This window comes from Schistocerca serialis, chromosome 1 (genome assembly GCF_023864345.2).
Source record: "Schistocerca serialis cubense isolate TAMUIC-IGC-003099 chromosome 1, iqSchSeri2.2, whole genome shotgun sequence".
In the NCBI taxonomy this organism is placed as follows: domain Eukaryota; kingdom Metazoa; phylum Arthropoda; class Insecta; order Orthoptera; family Acrididae; genus Schistocerca; species Schistocerca serialis.
The window spans coordinates 377,760,347-377,780,879 of NC_064638.1; the positions used below are offsets into that span (position 1 = coordinate 377,760,347).

Here is a 20,533-nt window from a genome sequence, read left to right on the forward strand (position 1 = left end):
GACATATATCAAAGGTATTTCTATGGATGTGCTAAGCATTACAGAATATTGTTCCAAAGTCACAGAAGAAACTGAACGGATGCACCTAGATGGACACATGTTAATATCACACTACTGTAGGTCAACTACAGACAAAGGGGGAGTGCAGAAAGTGGAATAAAGTCCCAGTGCATAGACTTAAATTAGTACTTCATTGAACAGTTCTTTAAGTGCTGTAATCTGGCAACAGACTTGGAAACACACAGGATAGCAGTTCTGACAATGTGCAAGTATCCACCACCAGATGTTTCAAGCTTAATTAAGTAGTTAGAGATGGTACTAATACGTGTTAGAACAAATTATTAGTTACTACACCACAGTAACATTCCTAACAAGAACATGACACAGTACAGCAGCTATGGAGGATTCATTTAAAAATGTAACTGCTATCCACAAAATGATGATAACTCCTTAATAAATGGTTTATTTGACCATGATTGTCAAATAGCTGTGATAAAGCATCCCTATCAGCCAGGTTTAGCTAAAAAGGACAAAATACAATTTCACAGAACCAGAAGTGATGACACGCACACTGTTCAGTGGGAAGAGTTTTACCGAGGACATACAGTAGATGAAACATTTAATTCTTTCCTTAAAATGTGAATCAATGAGTTGTGGCCGTCACTGTGGATTCCATGAGAATGTTTGACCAACATCTGGGGTCGAAGTATTTTGTACCAAGAAGAGTGTCATATTTAATGAAGAAGACTAAGTCTAATCAAGAATTACAGGGTCTCTACAAGCAGTACTGGAAAATCCTTGACCATATAATCAAAACGGCAAAAATTAAATACTAAGGGTGAAAAACTAAAAAATTGAACAAAGCAGAAGCACTTGGAAGCATTATTATGTAAGAAACACACAATTCCAGCAAGGAAAATGGTATTCAGTTCTTGATGACTGTAGCAGTACAACAGATGATATTAATTTTAATTGTCTGCTAAATTCAGTGAATTCTTCCTAACAGTAGCTGAAACCAGAGGGACAAAAATTGCACCATCAAAAGCAGATCCATTAGACACATCTATTATTTACTTACACAGGCAAACTCCAGCACCACGTAGTTTTGCAACATCAACTGTAAAACAGATGCCACGAAAATCATTAGCTCACCAAAAAGCAGTAATTTTTCTGGTTAGAGCGGTATTTCCACTGCAGTACTAAACTCTTGTGCTCAGTTGGTAGCATATCCATGAGCTGCCTTTGCAACCAGCCAATTAGTAAACAGTTTATTGAAAATCATATTGTACCACCATGAGATAATACCAGTTACCTTTATTACTGCTATCAATTTTGAATCTCAAAAATCATCATCAGGCACACAGAGTTTTTCACTGACACTACCTGTGTGGATGCATACATGGCATTTAATCCCACTTTATGTAGTATAAATGCTAACTAAACATAAGAATTTAATGCATAAATTTTAAACATGGTTTAGAAGATCCAGTGTGTCAATAATGTCAGGTGTATTTTTTAAAGTAATTACCATTGTAAAATACAATTAAAAACAAACAATATTATAAATACTTTTCTGGTCTTGAAAGCCTGGACTTTAATCTACTTTTGGGCATAATTTCCTCTCTATGTTATGGCATTTTTGTATTATGTGACTAGCTTCTGAAATCTATCCTCATAGAAATCTGTCTGTGGATGAAAACAACTTCAGGTACTGTAAGTGTTCTGTCATAGTTTCATACAGAATGCTTTTTGAAACATGATCAAAGGCATGAAATAATGATGAAATAGTGTAACATCTGTCTCCTTGAAATTTTTATTGACTTTCTGCAGTGCGTCATCAGTAATGACAGATGGTACCCACCTTAGTTTCTTATCACACACAGTTGTGTGGCTTCCTCTAAATCTGCATCATTTTCTAATCATTGCAGTCTCGTAGCAGTTTCACTAATATGCCAATGAATTTCAGCAGCTTCCACATCTCTCACATTTAAGAAATGAATAATAGCACATTTTTTACAATTAGCAGCATTGTCAATCGGGTGGGCTATTTTTAATACTTCTAAATAATGTTCATACAAGTAAAAGTTTCTGTAATTGCTTTTTTGGATGGTCAAAAGTTGAAGGGACTTTGCAAGTATGTTCAGTGATCACAAAGCTCCAATGGCCTTATTTCAGAATGGTACTTACTTTAAAAATGCACCTCATACAACAGTAAAACACGTGAAATCTCTGGACATATGTAATGTGTGCAGTTTCAATCACAAATGACCAGGCTTCTCTGTCAAGACAGTAATATACAATCTTATAAACTTTGTTCTGATAAAATGAAACTACAAAAAATACCCTGTTGGCATTTTCTGTGACCTTGCCTGGACCTTCAGTTGTATGGACTGTAAAATTCTGCTAAGAATGGTAAAATGGTATGACACTAAAGGAATTCCCCTTGTAAGGTTGGAGTCCAGTCTTGATAATGGAAAATAAGAGGGTCACATTAATGATACACCAGGAATATGACTAAATTCAGGAAGTGGTAACATTAAATATGGGATCCACAAAGTTGATACACGGCCTACTCCTGTTCTTGACCTAAATAAATATTAGGATACCAGAGGACTTACAGACATGGCAATGTTTGCTAATGACACAAATACACCAATAAAGGGAGCAAACACATCCACACACACAGGCATAAGAATAGTAATAATGGAACAGACCTAAAATTTAACACTTAATCTAATTTTTTTCTGCTTATCAAACAATGGAAAGCTTAGAATGGAATGACAACAGTACGGAAAAGTAGACTGGTACTTAATAGTTGGAGGAGACATTGAGTCACTGGCAGGCACAATGAGAAAGAATGCTAGAAATATTTCAGCTTTCGGGCAAAGTCCTTTTTCAGAGGTACAGAACATGCACACATTTACACAACTTGTGCACGAATGCATTTTAATGTACTGCATAACTAAGACTAGCCTGTGGTTACGGTACTCTAACATAATCATACATTCACACATTCTCTTCCATAAATATAATTATGAATGAAAGCCTGCAGGGATGTGGAACAATCTGAAATGTTTCCAGAATTCTTTTTCATTTGGCCTAATTGTGACTCAGCACCACCTCCATCTTCTGAGTAGCAATCTATCCATTTCATATAAAACATTTTGTTGTACAGTGCAGCAGTGAAATTTCACATTACTTCAATAGCCTTAAGGGAATGGAACATTCTGATTGTTTTTAGTGTCACCTCATTTTAGGAATGATATACAGGGTTAATCCAAATTCCACTCACAAAATTTTATTGTATCTCACATAAATATGAATCAATGTGTTACTTTTCATGTAACAAAACAACAGAATGAAAGCTGTGCTGTATTAAAGGTTTGATATTTAGTTTATTAGAAAGCTATTGCAAGTCTGTGACTGTTATTTTAACTTTGTTTCAGGTAATCATTGATATTGAATGGGGTGCCTTTGGTGACAATGGAGTCCTTGATTTCATTAAAACTGACTATGACCGTGAAGTGGACAAGAATTCTCTTCTTGCAACATCATTCACGTATGTATACAGAGTAACTGTTGTTTAAATGTCTTATAATGCCTTCATCTGGAAAAATGGATCTTTATACAGTGATGCTATTTCTCAAAATAAGACTGGAAGTTGTCAGTCTAGCTCATTATGGTTAAATTTGGACAGTATAATGATTGTTGGCATTAATTGTTTCCGATCAAAAGGCATAAAAAACAAGTGTACACTATGTAAATAAAAACTAAATATAATGACTACAAATCCAGGGGAACTGTAGACCAGAATTTGGGAAAAGAAACATTGATGGTAGCTTTTGCTAGCTCTTGCTTCGTGAGAATAAATGAAACTGTGGGATGTGGGGTGACGTCTGCTCAGAATCATATTCACTGTGTACAGGCTCCATGCTGAAAACCTATCTTATGAGATCAGCTTTGCCCATTGTTACACTAATGACACTCATTTGAATGGTGTCCAGATAGTCCACTCTTCTTTGTGGCTATGGGAGAGTCCTCCAGGTTGTCATCCAGCTATCTTCATACAGAATTCTGGCATCCCACATTGGAAGTCTGATTTGCTGAGGTGGTGCCGTAAGTATCTCAGTTGTTTGGGGACACTTTTCACAGTATCCTTTTGAATGTGCTTTCTGATATCCAAATAGAAGATGAGCTTCAGATGTTACTACTTTGGTCTTTTTTTTTCTACTTCCTACTTCTTGTCCGATGTCAAGAGGAGCTATTCCACCAAGCCAGTATATCTTCTTCTCCTTAGGTGTGGGCCATAGACCATCAGTAATAATATAACATATCTAATCCAAAGCTGCATTCACTGCTTTGGTGTGATGATATCTAGACCATACAGGTCCTGTTTACTTAGGTGGAGAGTAGCACAAAAGTACTGTCACCTTGGCCACAGTTTTTGGTTGTGCTCCCCAAGATATTTCCATCAATTTGCACAAAATTATTCCTTTCAGCCACTTCTAATGCTTCAGTGAGTTTACATTCCATGTTTATATTGATACAAATTAGCTAGTTATCATTTAAAAAGAAAATCACCTTCAGCAGAGTTGAATTGCTGGATTCTTCAGTCACTAAAATTTTGCTACACATAAGGAAACATCGCACCATTTCTGTGTATCCTTTACAATTTACATGCTTTGGCCAAGGTGACAGTACTGTTGTTGTTACATTCAAAAAATGGGGAGATGAGATAGTAACAGCATATGCTCCAGCATTAGTACATGTGTAGCACTGTTACATGCTACTTGCCTATATCTCAATGCTCTGCATAGCACAATTAAACAAAGATCAACACTTTTTGTTTGAAAATACATCTAAGACACCTTTACTTTGACAGTATGAATTTACAGTACAATTTGTATCAATCTACATTTCACGTAACTAAACCAGTGGCCCATTATGAAAAAAACAAAGAATAAGAATTATAGTAGTTGATAACTCATTTATTCTGGCACCTTTCACATCTACATCTGCATCTGTACTCAGTAAGCCACCTTTTGATGTGTGTCGGAGGAGACTTTGTGTAGCACTTTTACTTAGCTTTCTTCTATTCCAGTTGCATATAGTTTGCAGAAAGAAAGAAAGATGCCTTTTAAACCTATATGTGGGTCTGAATCTCTCTAATTTTATCTTCTTGGTGTTTCTGCAAAATATATATAGGAGGAAGCAATATATTGGTTGACTCTTCCAGGAATGTACAGTCTCGGAACTTTAACAGTAAACCCCACTGTGATGCAGAATACATCTCTTACTGTGTCTGCCAGTGGAGTTGGATGAGCATCTCCATTATGCTTTCATGCTTACTAAATGAAACTGTAACAGGACCCTGACTGAAAGCAGTATTCAAGTATTGATCAAATGAGAATTTTATAAGCCACTTCGTTTCCTGATGGACTACATTTCCTGTGGATTCTTCCAATAAATCTCAGTCCGACATCTACCTTCTAAAATCAAATTTCATAGACAGAATAATTTTTCTTACATAGGGAGTATGCCAAGACTGGTGATGGGGGGTCAGAGAATGGTCTGAATGGTGATGTAACGTAAGGTGCCAGGCATCTCAACTAAAGCCGTTTTCCCTTGTGGGCCTTCATACAGGAGATATCATCCTTTTATCTCTTTGCCACTTAATTTGTAAAATATGCAATGGACACAGTTATTCTCTGTTACTAAAGTGAAAATAAAGCAAGAATAATTGAAAAAATAAGTAAATAAATAACATTCACTTTGGACCAGAATCAAACCCACACCCCTGTTTTTATCTAATAATTCAAACAAAACAATTATGCACTTTCAATTTATTACCTTATTTCTGCCAGTAATCTGCCATAGACATTTTCCCCAGAATATAATTAGAGGTTAATGTATTGCCAACATCGGCGTCATTCAAGACTAAATGTTACTTCTTATTGTGAAAGAAATCGGTGATGAGTGTGTTTAAGGAACAGAAGTAGGATACTGGAGTATGACTTATTAATTACAGATCTATGTGAGGGACTCCTTAAAACTGGTTACACTTAAAACTCTTTGAATCTGCAGTCCAAGACAGAACTTCCCCTTCTGGCTAATTACTTCATTATTTTCTACAGAATGGGCAAAATAAAACTAGCTCAGAAAATACTTACAAGAATGCTAGCATGGGGTTGATCTTTGTTAATGAACATCAGAGACGATGCTGGAAGTAGCTAAAATTGACGTCTATGCAGTGCTGTACTCAATTTTTCAAATTGTGATACATATATAGCAACCCTGCCTGAGTGATACCAGCAATATTTTCAGTGTCCTGCTGTGGCTTTACCAGTTTGTCAAGATTATTTGAATACACCCGACTCTTCAATTTGTCCCACAAGTAAAAATCACAGGAGGAGAGGTCAGATGACTGAGGTGGCCAGGAGATTGCTCTGTGCCTTTGTTGATTGTCCTCTTGTCATTGTCCTCTTGTCACTGAATACCTCATGCACTCTTGACAAGGTTGTGAAGATGGTGTGTACTGTTGCTCTATGTTGCTGAAAATAACAGAGACACTCATCTTTTGTGAGTTGATCCACATATGGACATACAGTTAGCATTAACATTTTGGAGAAAGAATTGCATTATGATGCAGACAGCAGACATTATGCCCCAAACAATGGTCTTAAGTTAATGCAGTGCCTTTTTGAAGTACCGATGGGGATTTTCTGATAAATGTTCTGAGAGTTCGGATGTTGAACCAGACATCATCTGAAGAAATGAAAAACTGAGAATTCAAAAGTTATGATTCTGCTACACTCAGTCAGTCAGGAATCACCTGTAGAGCTCAACAGGTGAAAGTTAGTGCGGATGTTATAATTCATACACAACAGCAAACTGGTAACGGTGCTTTTTCAAAATATTTTAGCATGTCAATCTCTTAATGCCCACCTGCACAGGTAAATAGTGTTCAGATTTCATCAGACTTTGTTCCAGGCTTTTCTTCACTCAAGCAATGTTTTCTGGTGTTCAAACTATTTTTGTATAGTTGATTTCCATTTGAAAAGAGGCTGTTTTGTGTCATTTTGCCACTAAGTGTTGCATTGGAGACTTTGCTGGAGTATGGCCAAAATGCTTCTAGTCTTAAACTCTTGCAGAAACAGTGTTACTCACATTTTCCAAGGTTAGTGCTTCACATAAAACTTGACAATGAACATGTACTGTTTTATCATGTGCAAAATTTTGTGCTGCATTCAACTGGTCACTAAACACATCTGCCCCTGTCACTTACTCAAACATAATGACACAGCAAAGTATTGGGGGCAGAACAAATACATGTGTAGATATGTGACAGGAACCGATTGGTGCACCAAAATCATGGTTTCCAATAGTTCTCCTGTTCATTAACAACATAAAGTCCACATCAGCCTTATAAATGTTTTCCATGCCAGTTTTATTTTGCCCACTCTGTACATTAAGAATCTCTGGATGGCTGTATTGGTGCAGGATATTTTCAGCACTCTAATCTTCCTGTAGTTAATTCCAACATACAAAAGTGTAGTTTGTTTTTCTCATTTAAGTGATTTACTTGTCTCCATAAGGTTAGTGTAGTTTACTTAACTGCTCCTATCAAGCAAAGATCCTTGGCAGCTTTAGTAGTAAAACATTAGTACCCTATGCAGCAGTCAGACATACTGATCTTTCAGCAATTAAGACTGACAAACTAGCAGTTGTGGTCCCTCTGAAGTTGTTGTTGTTATTGTTATTGTTATTTATAACTGCCTAGTCAGCCGCCATGCATCACAACTGTATGTGTCATACTGAGTGCTTCACCAAACAGTAAGTGTTGTTTCCAAATATTTAAGTAGCCCGTGAGCAGTTTCTTGCCAGTTTTCATGAGCCACAGACGTCAGAGGTTGATTTTTTTTTTTTTTTTTTTTTTTTTTTTTTTTGTAATCTTGCCACCTCTTTAATGTTGAATGTAAAAGAAAGAAAGAGGCATATGGCACTGTTGGCTTGAAGCCCCTTTGGGGTATTTACAGCTGCCTATCCAAAAAGAGTTTCTTTCCTCTGCACACAAAAGCCTGTTCCCTTGCACAATCTGAAAGTTTTGTTACAATTGCAAGTGTATGTGTTAAAAGCAGGTGACTGTAATGCAGGTATATATGGTGTGATGTATTTGTGTTGTTTAATGATAAGAGGATGAAATCTGGTGACGGCACATAGATTGATTCTCTCAAATGGCACCAAGGAGGCTGCTGAGCTTAACATGCCCATTCAACAGACAAATCAACGTTAACATCACTAGCCCTTACTCCATTAGACACTGCTGTGAGTTTTGAAATGTAATCCATCCTGGACATTGATGTGAAGTCTGTAGGTCTCCTTCCATTACTGGCCATATACTGACAGCTGATATCCTGCAGGGGAAAGAAATTTTCACTATCTCTGTGTCATGCACTGCTGCACAGATGTGCATCAGCTGTCTCAAATACGGAGGCAGCTTTTCATTTAAAAACAATGAGGAAGCAAAGCAGGATGACAGCACTCCTAGCTTTGCTGTATGTGTCCTGTTTAACAAAATGTTTACACAATAAGCTCAAATTTTTATGAAATATTTTTGTTAGTGCTGTCTTTAGAATAAGTTTTCTATCACTAAATTATTTAAATCTGAAATAAAATAAACTAGTCAATGACATCTAAAAATATTTCCCATTTTCTTTCTCTTATATTGTAGGTTTGAAAAATATATTAGTGGAAAGTACCTAGGAGAGATTGTAAGAGTCATATTGGTACGACTAACTGCAAATGGACTCCTCTTTGATGGAATAGCTTCCAAAAAGCTTCTAAGCCAAAACTCATTTCCAACCAGCTATGTGTCCCAAATTGAGCAGTAAGTATATCTGAAAACAACTTTGGAAAAAAGTGTAGTTTGTTTTCCATGCCACTAAATCTGTTTTGTATCTTAATAAGTGTCACATATTAGTGTTTATTAAAAATATACCATTGCAGTCCCCTATTGGCTGTGTCTGTATATGTGTGGATGGATATGTGTGTGTGTGCGAGTGTATACCTGTCCTTTTTTCCCCTAAGGTAAGTCTTTTCCGCTCCCAGGGTTGGAATGACTCCTTACCCTCTCCCTTAAAACCCACATCATTTCATCTTTCCCTCTCCTTCCCTCTTTCCTGATGAAGCAACCGTGGGTTGCAAAAGCTTGAAATTTTGTGTGTGTGTTTGTGTGCTTTTTAATTGTGCCTATCTACCAGCACTTTCCCATTTGGTAAGTCATGGAATCTTTGTTTTTAATGTATTTTTCCCATGTGGAATGTTTCTTTCTATTTTATATATATATATATATATATATATATATATATATATATATATATATATATATATATATATAAAAACAAAGATGATGAGACTTACCAAACAAAAGTGCTGGCAGGTCGATAGACACACAAACAAACACAAACATACACACAAAATTCAAGCTTTCGCAACAAACGGTTGCTTCATCAGGAAAGAGGGAAGGAGAGGGAAAGACGAAAGGATGTGGGTTTTAAGGGAGAGGGTAAGGAGTCATTCCAATCCCGGGAGCAGAAAGACTTACCTTAGGGGGAAAAAGGGACAGATATACACTCGCATACACACACGGATGGATATATATGTGTGTGTGTGTGTGTGTGTGTGTGTGTGTGTGTGTGTGTGTGTGTGTGTGTGTGCATAAATTATGCACCAGTGCAGAATTCTATCACGTGTTTTCCTCTCTTGTTCCTTCCTTCCAGTCCTAGTTCTTCTACTATTTCCCCATCTCTTCCTTTTCCTACTATCAAATCCCAGTTACCCATCTTGTGTCCCTTAACTATATGAAAAATTTTCCTTTATCTCACCATACATTCTTTCAATTTCTTAATCACCTGCACAGTTAGGTGGCATATAAACTTGCACTGCTGTGGTGGCTGTTGGTTTCATGATAATACATTCACTATGCTGTTCATAGTAGTCCATCCACATTCCTATTTTCTCGTTTATTATTAGGCTTACTCCTGTATTACCCTCTTTGATTGGAGTTGGTAATCCTCCACTGATCTGACCAGAAGTCCTGTTCTTCCTAACATCACATTTCATTAATTCCCACTATGTCTAACTTCAACCGACCCAATTCCATTTATAATTTCTTACTTACTAAAGAATGCATAATGATTTTGATTAGGAGGAAACAAACTGATACAAGCACTGATTCCTGATCAGTATAACCATTTATGGCTGAAAACTAGGTTGCATAATGGGACTAGAATCCTCTATTTAACACATTATTCCCACACAATACTATTGGTTTTTCTTTGCGAGGCTCTTTGATGTCTTGTCTCACACCTTATGCCAAAGCAACTAAGTTAATTTCCGACACAATAACCGAAATGTCTTTGAAAGAAACAAATCACACTCACAGTGCCTGATCTGCCTGGAATACAGCAATAAATAAGAACAGAAATGGTACTCGAAGCAGTGGTTGATACTGTCCTTCATCTTTTCATACCTTCTGCTAATCTTTCCATAACTATTACAACCAACATCCTTTATAACCCATTCACATATTTTATTCTTTGTCTGCCCTTTCCATTTTGTTTCTCTACTTCTCATTCTAGCACCAGGTTAACAACACCTGGATAATGTTGGAGATGTCCCATTAACCTGTCCCTTCTTCTGGTAAGGATCTTCCACAGACTTCTTTCTCCACCTGTTCTTTTTAGTATTTCTTCACTTCATAATTTATCTGCCTATTTAATTCCCCCCTCCTCACCCCATGAACCATGGACCTTATCATTGGTAGGGATGCTTGCATGCCACAGCGATACAGATAGCCATACCATAGGTGTTACCGCAACGGACGGGTATCTGTTGAGAGGCCGGACAAACATGTGGTTCCTAAAGAGGGGCAGCAGCCTTTTCAATAGATGAAGGGGCAACAGTCTGGATGATTGACTGATCTGGCCTTGTAACCTTAACTAAAACAGCCTTGCTCTGGTACTGTGAACGGCTGAAAGCAAGAGGAAACTACAACCATAATTTTTTTCCCGAGGGCATGCAGCTTTACTGTATGGTTAAATGATGATGGTGTCCTCTTGGGTAAAATATTGTGGAAGTAAAATAGTCCCCAATTCGGATGTCCAGAGGGGGATGAGGGGAGACTACTCAGGAGGACGTCGTTATCAGGAGAAAGAAAACTGGCATTCTACGGATCGGAGCATGAAATGTCAGATCCCTTAACCATGTAGATAGGTTACACAATTTAAGAAGGGAAATAGATAGGTTAAAGTTAGATGTAGTGGGAATTAGTGAAGTTCGGTGGCAGGAAGAACAACACTTTTGGTCAGGTGAATACAGGGTTATAAATACAAAATCAATTAGGGGTAATGCAGTAGTAGGTTTAATAATGAATAAAAAAATGGGAGCATGGGTAAGTTACTATGAACAGCATAGTGAATGCATTATTGTAGCCAATGTAGACACGAAGCCCACGCCTACCATAATAGTACAAGTTTATATACCTACTAGCTGCGCACATGATGAAGAGGTTGATGAAATGTATGGTGAGATAAAAGAAATTATTCAGATAGTGAAGGGAGACAAAAATTTAATAGTTATGGGGGACTGGAATTCAATAGTAGGAAATGATGAGGTCCCATGTTCTGAAGAGCGCAGGGGACGATGTGGAAGACCCGCACTGCTGATTAGGCAAGGCCCTAGCAGAGGTGGTTTGCCATTGCCTTCCTGCAACCATAATGGGGATGAATGATGATGATGATGATGATGATGATGACAACACAACAACACCCAGTCATCACGAGGCAGGGAAAATCCCTGACCCCGCCGGGAATCGAACCCGGGACCCCATGTGTGGGAAGCGAGAACGCTACCGCAAGACATGAGCTGCAGATGATAGTAGGAAAAGGAAGAGAAGGAAAAGCAGTTGGTGAATATGGAATGGGGATAAGGAATGAAAGAGGAAGCTGCCTGGTAGAATTTTGCACAGAGAATAATCGTAGCTAACACGTGGTTTAAGAATCATTAAAGAAGGTTGTATATTTGGAAGAGGCCTGGAGACATTGGAAGGGTTCAGATTGAATATATAATGGTAAGACAGGGATTTAGGAACCTGGTTTTAAATTCACAGGGGCAGATGTGGAATCTGACTACAATCTATCGGTTATGAACTGTAGATTAAAACTGAAGAAACGGCAAAAAGGTGGGAATTTCAGGAGATGGAACCTGGATAAACTGACTAAACCAGATGTTGTACAGAGTTTCAGGGAGAGCATATGGGAAAAATTGACAGGAATGGGGGAAAGAGATACAGTAGAAGAAGAATGGGTAGCTCTGAGGGATGAAGTAGTGAAGGCAGAGGATCAAGTAGGTAAAATGACGAAGGCTAGTAGAAATCTTTGGGTAACAGAAGAGATACTGAATTTAATTGATGAAAGGAGTAAATATAAAAATGCAGTAAATAAAGCAGGCAAAATGGAATACAAATGTCTCAAAAATGAGATCGAGGGGAAGTGCAAAGTGACTAAGCAGGGATGGCTGGAGAACAAATGTAAGGATGTAGAGGCATATATCGCAAGGGGTAAGATAGGTACTGCCTACAGGAAAATTAAAGAGACCTTTGGTGAAAAGAGAACCACCTGTATGAATATCAAGAGCTCAGATGGAAACCCAGTTCTAAGCAAAGAAGGGAAGGCAGAAAGGTGAAAGGAGTACATGGAGGGTCTATACAAGAGCAATGTTCTTGAGGACAATATTATGGAAATGGAGGAGGATGTAGATGAAGATGAAATGGTAGATATGATACTGTGTCAAAAGTTTGACAGAGCACTGAAAGACCTAAGTTGAAACAAAGCCCCGGGAGTACACAACATCCCATTAGAACTACTGATAGCCTTGGGAGAGCCAGCCCTGACAAAACTCTACCATCTGGTGAGCAAGATGTATGAGACAGACAAAATACCCTCAGACATCATGAAGAATATAACAGCTCTAATCCAAAAGAAAGCAGGTTTTGACAGGTGTGAAAATTACTGAACTATCCATTTAATAAGTCACAGCTGCAAAATACTAACACAAATACTTTACAGACGAATGGAAAAATTGGTAGAAGCTGACCTCGGGGAAGATCATTTTGGATTCCGTAGAAATGTTGGAACACATGACGCAATACTGACCCTACAATTTACCTTGGAAGATATATTAAGGAAAGGCAAACCTACGTTTCTAGCATTTGTAGATGAAAAGAAAGCTTTCAACAATGATGACTTGAGTCCACACTTTTAAATTCTGAAGGAGGCAGAGTGAAATATAGGGAGTGAAAGGCTATTTAAAATTTGTACAGAAACCAGATGGCAGTTACAAGGGTTGAGGAGCATGAAAGGGAAGCAGTGTTTGGGAAGGGAGTGAGAAAGGGTTGTAGACAATCCCCAATGTTATTCAATCTGTATATTGAACAAGCAGTAAAGGAAACAAAAGAAAAATTTGGAGTAGGAATTAAAATCCATAGAGAAGAAATAAAAACTTTGAGGTTCGCCGATGACATTGTAATTCTGTCAAAGACAGCAAAGGACCTGGAAGAGCAGTTGAATGGAATGGAAAGTGTCTAGAAAGGAGGATATAAGATGAACACCAACAAAAGGAAAATGGGGATAATGGAATGTAGTCAAATTAAATCAGGTGATGTTGAGGGAATTACATTAGGAAATGAGACACTTAAAGTAGTAAATGAGTTTTGCTATTTAGGGAGCAAAATAGCAGATGATGGTCAAAGTAGAGACTGGCTATGGCAACAAAAGCATTTCTGAAGAAGAGAAATTTGTTAACATTGAGTATAGATTTAAGTGTCAGGAAGTCTTTTCTAAAAGTATTTGTATGGAGTGTAGCCATGTATGGAAGTAAAACATGGACGATAAATAGTTTTGACAAGAAGAGAATAGAAGCTTTTGAAATGTGGTGCTACAGAGGAATGTTGAAGACTGGATGGGTAGATCACATAACTAATGAAGAGGTACTGAATACGATATGGGAGAAGAGGAATTTGTTGCACAATGTGACTAGAGTAAGTGTTTTGTTGGTAGGATATGTTCTGAGGGATCAAGGGATTATCTTGAGTATTGAAGGGCAGCATTGAGGATAAAAATCATAGAGGGAGACCAAGAGATGAATACAATAAGCAGATTCAGAAGGATGTAAGTTGTAGTAGTAACTTGGAGATGAAGAAGCTTGCATAGGATAGAATAGCATGGAGAGCTGACCTGCATCAAACCAGTCGCTGGACTGAAAACAACAACAACAACAACAACAACTACTACTACTACTACTACTACTACTTAATTTTTGATGTTCTTCATACCACAATATTTCAAATGCTTCAATTTCTTCTTCTCCACATATTATTATCATAGAAACAACATTGAGACACACACCATCAGTTCAAATTTTGCTACTGTATTTTCTCAGGGACACGGTAGATGGAGGAAACAAGAATACAGAAGATATTCTGGACAAATTCAACTTGCAGTATACCACAGAAGACATTGCAGTTGTTAAGTATGTCTGTGAAGTTGTATCAAACAGATCAGCTCTTCTGGTCTCAATTTGTAAGTACATAGTCTCAGTTGCTTTAATTAGAAGGAAATGAAGCAAGAGAGAATAAAATAAGAATGTAATATTTTAAGTCATCAAAGTATGTTGATGGACTTCAGAAACTAGAAACGGGAACTGCAGGTGAATGATGCAAAGTGTACTGATGCTAAACTAGCAGTAATAAAACCAAAAAATCTTGTAATTATCATAATTTCATTTTCATTGAGACTTTACCAACGATTTTACTGGAACAATAGTTTTAAATTTATTTCAATATTTATGGTGCAAAATCTCACACCAAAAACCTACAATGTGAAAAACGATCTCCTAATAAAAACTTTGAATTAAAATAAACAAGAGTGTAAAATATAAATAAAACACATATTAAAAACATAGTTTTATGCACAAGTAAACCTCCTTTGATGGCTATTTCATAAGCATGCAGTCAGTTCAGTTATTATTTCTGTGTTTCAAACCTAAAAACCCTTAAACACATACTGCAGTTGAAAGTTATCTTCTAGAAGTTAGGTGAGTGAGAGAAATATACACACATGAAAAAAAAAAGTTTTGAATCATCCCAGTTCCCACAACTCCTGAAGATAGACATTGACTGTGGATATTATATCAAAGACACAGTTCCTTTGACTGTTCAGAGATATCACTAAACCCACCCAAAGATGTAAACAACCATGCATGAGCAGTGCCTAATAGACGGAGGGGGTCCGACAGCCGATCAGTTCCAGTCACTCCACCAGGAAGGAGGTACATGGCTCGCGTTATCTGTAGTTCAACCATGCCTGGACTGACAATATTGCAGTTCAGTCATGTCCACATTGTTACTTTGTGCCAGGGAGGGCTCTCATCAAGGGAAGTGTCCAGGCATTTCGGAGTGAACCAAAGCGATGTTGTTCTGATAGGGAGGAGATACAGAGAGGTAGGAACTGTTGATGACATGCCTTGCTCAGGCGGCCCAAGGGCTACTACTGCAGTGGATAACTGTTACCTATGGATTATGGCTTGGAAGAATCCTGAAAGCAACATCACCATGTTGGATAATGCTTTTTGTGCAGCCACAGGACGTCGTGTTAAGACTCAAACTGTGCGTCATAGGCCGCATGATGCGCAACTTCACTCCTGATGTCCATGGCGAGGCCCGTCCTTGCAACCACCACAACATACACTGCAGTACAGACATGCCCAGCAACATGCTGAATGGACCGCTCAGGACTGGCATCACATTCTCCTCACCAATGAGTGTCGCATATTCTTTCAACCAGACAGTTGTCAGAAACATGTTTGGAGGCAACCCGGTCAGGCTGAATGTGTTAGACACACTGCCCAGTGAGTGCAGCAAGGTGGAGGTTCCCTGCTGTTTTTGGGGTGGCATTATGTGGGGCTGACATATGCCGCTGGTGGTCATGGAAGGCACCATAATGGCTGTACGATACGTGAATGCCATCCTCCGACTGATAGTGCAACTGTATCGGCAGCATATTGGCAAGGCATTCGTCTTCATGGATGCCCCCATCGTGCACATCTTGTGAATGACTTCCTTCAGGATAATGACATCAATTGATTAGAGTGGCCAACATTTCTCCAGACATGAACCCTATCAAACATGCCTGGGATAGGCTGAAAAGGGCTGTCTATGGACGACGTGACCCACCAACCACTCTGAGGGATCTATGCTGAATCGCTGTTGAGGAGTGGGACAGTCTAGACCAACAGTGCCTTGAAGAACTTGTGGATAGTATGCCATGACGAATACAGGCAAGCATCAATGCAAGAGGATGTGCTACTGGGTATTAGTGGTACAGGTGTGTACAGCAATCTGGACCACCACCTCTGAAGGTCTTGCTGTATGGTGGCACAACATGCAATGTGTTTCATGAGCAATGAAAAGTGCAGAAATGACGTTTATGTTGATCTCTCTTCCAATTTTCTTAACAGGTAACAGGTTCCGGATCTATTGGAACCGAGGTAATGCAAAACTTTTTTTGATGTGTGTATTATTACAAAGGGTACTAAGAAACTTTTTTACAACAGTACTATTTATTTTACTACTTAAAAAAATGATTGCTTCAGTCTTTCAGTACCACAAATAAGATATGTGCCCACTTCCCACTCTTGTTTCTGCCAAAGGGACTTCTGCCATCTGCATGTAGTAACTATCCCATTCAAGCCAAAGAGCTCTTCACTCAATAGTGGCTACATATACATGGTGGTTCATTGACAGTGACTGGGCCAAATATCTCATGAAATTAGCATCAAACAAAAAAATAAGAACAACAAATCTGTTCCATCATGAGAGGGGAGAACAGATGGCGCTATGGACGGCCCACTACATGGGTCAAAATTATAGAAACTGCATTTTTTAAATAGATACTTCCATTTTTTATTACGTTTCCATGCAGAACAGAAATAAATAGCAATTTTTGATTTGGAACATTTGTTTCGCTTTGTGATGAATGTTGCTGTAATATCCCAACACTTATGATATGCCTCGCCCATTTAGATGAACAGTTGATAACAATGTGGCTTTTTAAATTAAAACCCAAAAGTAGTTATGTTTGGACTTTATTTCTGTTGTTCCAACGTGATACATTAACTTTCATGACCTTATCATAATTTATGTGAACGCATGCTGTTACTGTGTGAGCAACTGTAATAACCTCATTAATGTAATAAATGCTCAAACTGATGCCCTTCAGCTTCAATGCTTTTGGCAATATGCATAACAAAATTCTTCTCAACAGTGAGTAGATTACCTTCAGTAATTGTCGTACATGCATTGACAATATGCTGATGCATGTTTTCAGGCGTTGTCGGTGGATCACAGTAATTTCAATTTTCCCTCAAAAAGAAGTCCGGAGACGTACGGTCCAGTGAATGTGCAGGCCATGGTATGAAGCTGCTATGACTAATCCACCTGTTATTAAAAATTCTATTTAATACCACTTCAACTGTATGTGTGCTATGTGCTGGACATTAGCGTTGTTGGAAGTACATTGCCATTCTGTCATGAAGTGAAACATCTTGTAGTAAAATTGGTAAAACATTAATTAAGAAATCAGCATACATTGCACCATTTAGATTGCCATCAATAAAATAAGGGCCATAATTACACACCATACATTAACCCACCAGGGTCGCTGATGTTCCATTTGTTGCAGCCATCGTGGATTTTCCGTTGCCCAATACAGCATATTATGCTGGCTTACATTACCTCTGTTTGTCAATGATGCTTCATTACTAAATAGAACTCTTGAAAAACAACCTGTTATCGTCTCGTAATTTATTTTGGGAAAAATTTACACAACGTTCAAAATCATCAGCATGCAATTCCAGGTGCATAGAAATATGGTAAGAATGTAATGTATGATTATGTAGATTTCTCAAAAGTGACATTTTTGAAATTTCCAATTCCCGCTGTTTGTCTGCTACTGATGTGTGGATAAGCCTCAACTGTAGCTAAACATTTATTTGGGCATCTTCATTTGTTGTAGTTCTTGGTTGCATCTTCTTCTTTGTCTGAACACTTCTGATATCTTTAAATACGTTAACTATCTGACAGAAGGTACAGACACTTGGATGCTGTCTGTCAAGATAACGATCAACATACATAGCACAACTTTGTTGGGCATTTTGATCACAATAGCCATAAATGAACACCATATCTTTTCTGTGACTGTTAAACATTCCATTTTAACAAGATCATGTCTTCCACATAATTATTATGACTGCATATTATCATACGTAATTTAAGTAATGAATTGCACACAGTGCTATCAGGTGCATTGCTACATCTGTGAGAATATTACAGCGCCACCCATCACAAAATGAAACAAATGTTCCAAATCAAACATTCCTATTTATTTACCTACTATACGAATATGCAGCAAAAAAATGGGAGTGCTTATTTTTTTTAAAAAAAAAAAAAAAAAAAAAAAAAAAACAACAACACAGTTTCTATCAATTTGACATATGGCAGCGCCATCTAGTGGGCCGTCCATAGCACCAACTGTTTTCCCCCGTCACACTCGAACAGATTTGTTCTTCTTATTTTTTAGTTTGATGCTAATTTTGTGAGATATTTGGCCAGGTTACTATCAATGGACCACCCTGTATAAAGAAGAACTTGAACTTTGGAGCTCATATTATGTATCTGCAGTCTTCTTCGGTCTATATGGTAACATTTTCTGATGTAGCTGCGTGGATTTGTTGGCTTTAAGGAATAGTTTATAAGCTGAGCTACTGTACTCACATTCTTATTTATGCACATATCTTCTGCTCAGTATACCCAGTGTCTCTTTCTGAGCATAACAACACAGTGGATGACACAGAAGTGGACAGTTATATTCCCATCCAGCTATCCAGATCTAGGTTTTCTGCATTTTTTTTTTTTTTTTTTTTTTTTTTTTGAATTCGCTGAGGTGAATGCTGTCATGGTTTATTTAGTATCTGCTTCATGGTGATGACACTGCTACACAACATGTCAGCACGGGTACTTAATTTACTGATGGTGGCTCAATACTAATTGGGTAATAGAACCTCTTGAGGAGTAACAAGAACTTGTCATGCAAGTCAGTCTACAGGAAGCAGGAAGTCCCAAAACTCGTAGAGGCATGCAGGAGGATAACTCACAGCATATGGCTGTGGCAGGCAGCTGTCCACTGAGCACAGGTCAGCAGTAAGCACTGGCTGCCCCGCATACTGCTGCCCACAGGTAAACACCTTCATCAGCAAGTCTGCTGATACTATGCAGTATGTGCTCTATCCATGGTACATTTAAATACTATAACAATGTGCTATCCATGCCAGCTTGTCTACCTACATTGCAGTGTTTGCTGGTGGGGATACTGAATCCTCCCTACCCACCCACCTTCTGAAAAGTGCATGTAGGGCCAAAAACAGCCAGGCTTGGGCCACAACCCCTGATGCAGAACTGTAGAAGTCATTGGATAACCTAGCAGAAGATCAACCAATGAAGGAGGCGACAGTGATGCTACTTGCTCCACAGGAAAAGCGGAAGGAGAAAGAGGCTGATGCTACATGGTGGCCAGTGCTGCCTACAGCAGAGGTAAGACCACCTCATCAATGAGAGGGAGAGGAGGCACAGGAGGTGGAAGAGGAGGATGGATCAAAAGCCACTGACTCCACATTGGCAGGAACAGACGAGAGCCTCACTGGGACTGAGGTTGGTTGGTTGGTTTGGGGAAGGAGACCAGACAGCGTGGTCATCGGTCTCATCGGATTAGGGAAGGATGGGGAAGGAAGTTAGCCGTGCCCTTTCAGAGGAACCATCCCGGCATTTGCCTGGAGTGATTTAGGGAAATCACGGAAAACCTAAATCAGGATGGCCGGACGCGGGATTGAACCGTCATCCTTCCGAATGCGAGTCCAGTGTGTAACCACTGCACCACCTCGCTCGGTTGGGACTGAGGCACATGTGACAGGAGGACGGCAGAGGGCACTATGTTGCAGCAATGAAGAAGCACACTGCTGCAAGTGGGGATCTGCATTCAGATCAATGTCGTGACCAACTCTGCCATCCTGCTTAATTGAAGACTGTGGCAGTGACATCCTAACAGGGCATAAGCATAACTGATTTGCATGTAAGGTCAGTTGCTCCATACCAACATCCACCACAAACAATTTCCATACCTGCTGCTGGCTGGAGGACTGGGCCCAAATGGCAGCCTTGGGATGAAATTATGGTGGGCCACAGTAATCTCTAGCATGTGTGGCTAGTGTCCAAACAAAAATTCTGTAGGACTGCACCTGTTGACTGGCATTGCCAAGTACGTAGTCATGGAAGATGGCAATGCCTTGTCACAAGGAGAGGTAGACACTGATTTCCTCACCTCTGAGTTAGAAGCTAGGTGAAATGGGCAGCAATTGGATGCTG

The 20,533-nt window shown here is 38.7% G+C and overlaps 1 protein-coding gene across 1 annotated transcript in view; it reads left to right on the plus strand.

Moving 5' to 3' along the window:
• Positions 1 to 20,533, plus strand: part of LOC126470926 (hexokinase-1-like) — a 276,017-nt gene that overhangs the window by 247,753 nt on the left and 7,731 nt on the right. Inside the window, exons 7-9 of the mRNA XM_050098957.1 lie at positions 3,447 to 3,559; positions 8,732 to 8,887; positions 14,500 to 14,639. Coding sequence (XP_049954914.1) covers positions 3,447 to 3,559; positions 8,732 to 8,887; positions 14,500 to 14,639 — 409 coding nt within the window. The remainder of the gene's footprint in view (positions 1 to 3,446; positions 3,560 to 8,731; positions 8,888 to 14,499; positions 14,640 to 20,533) is intronic.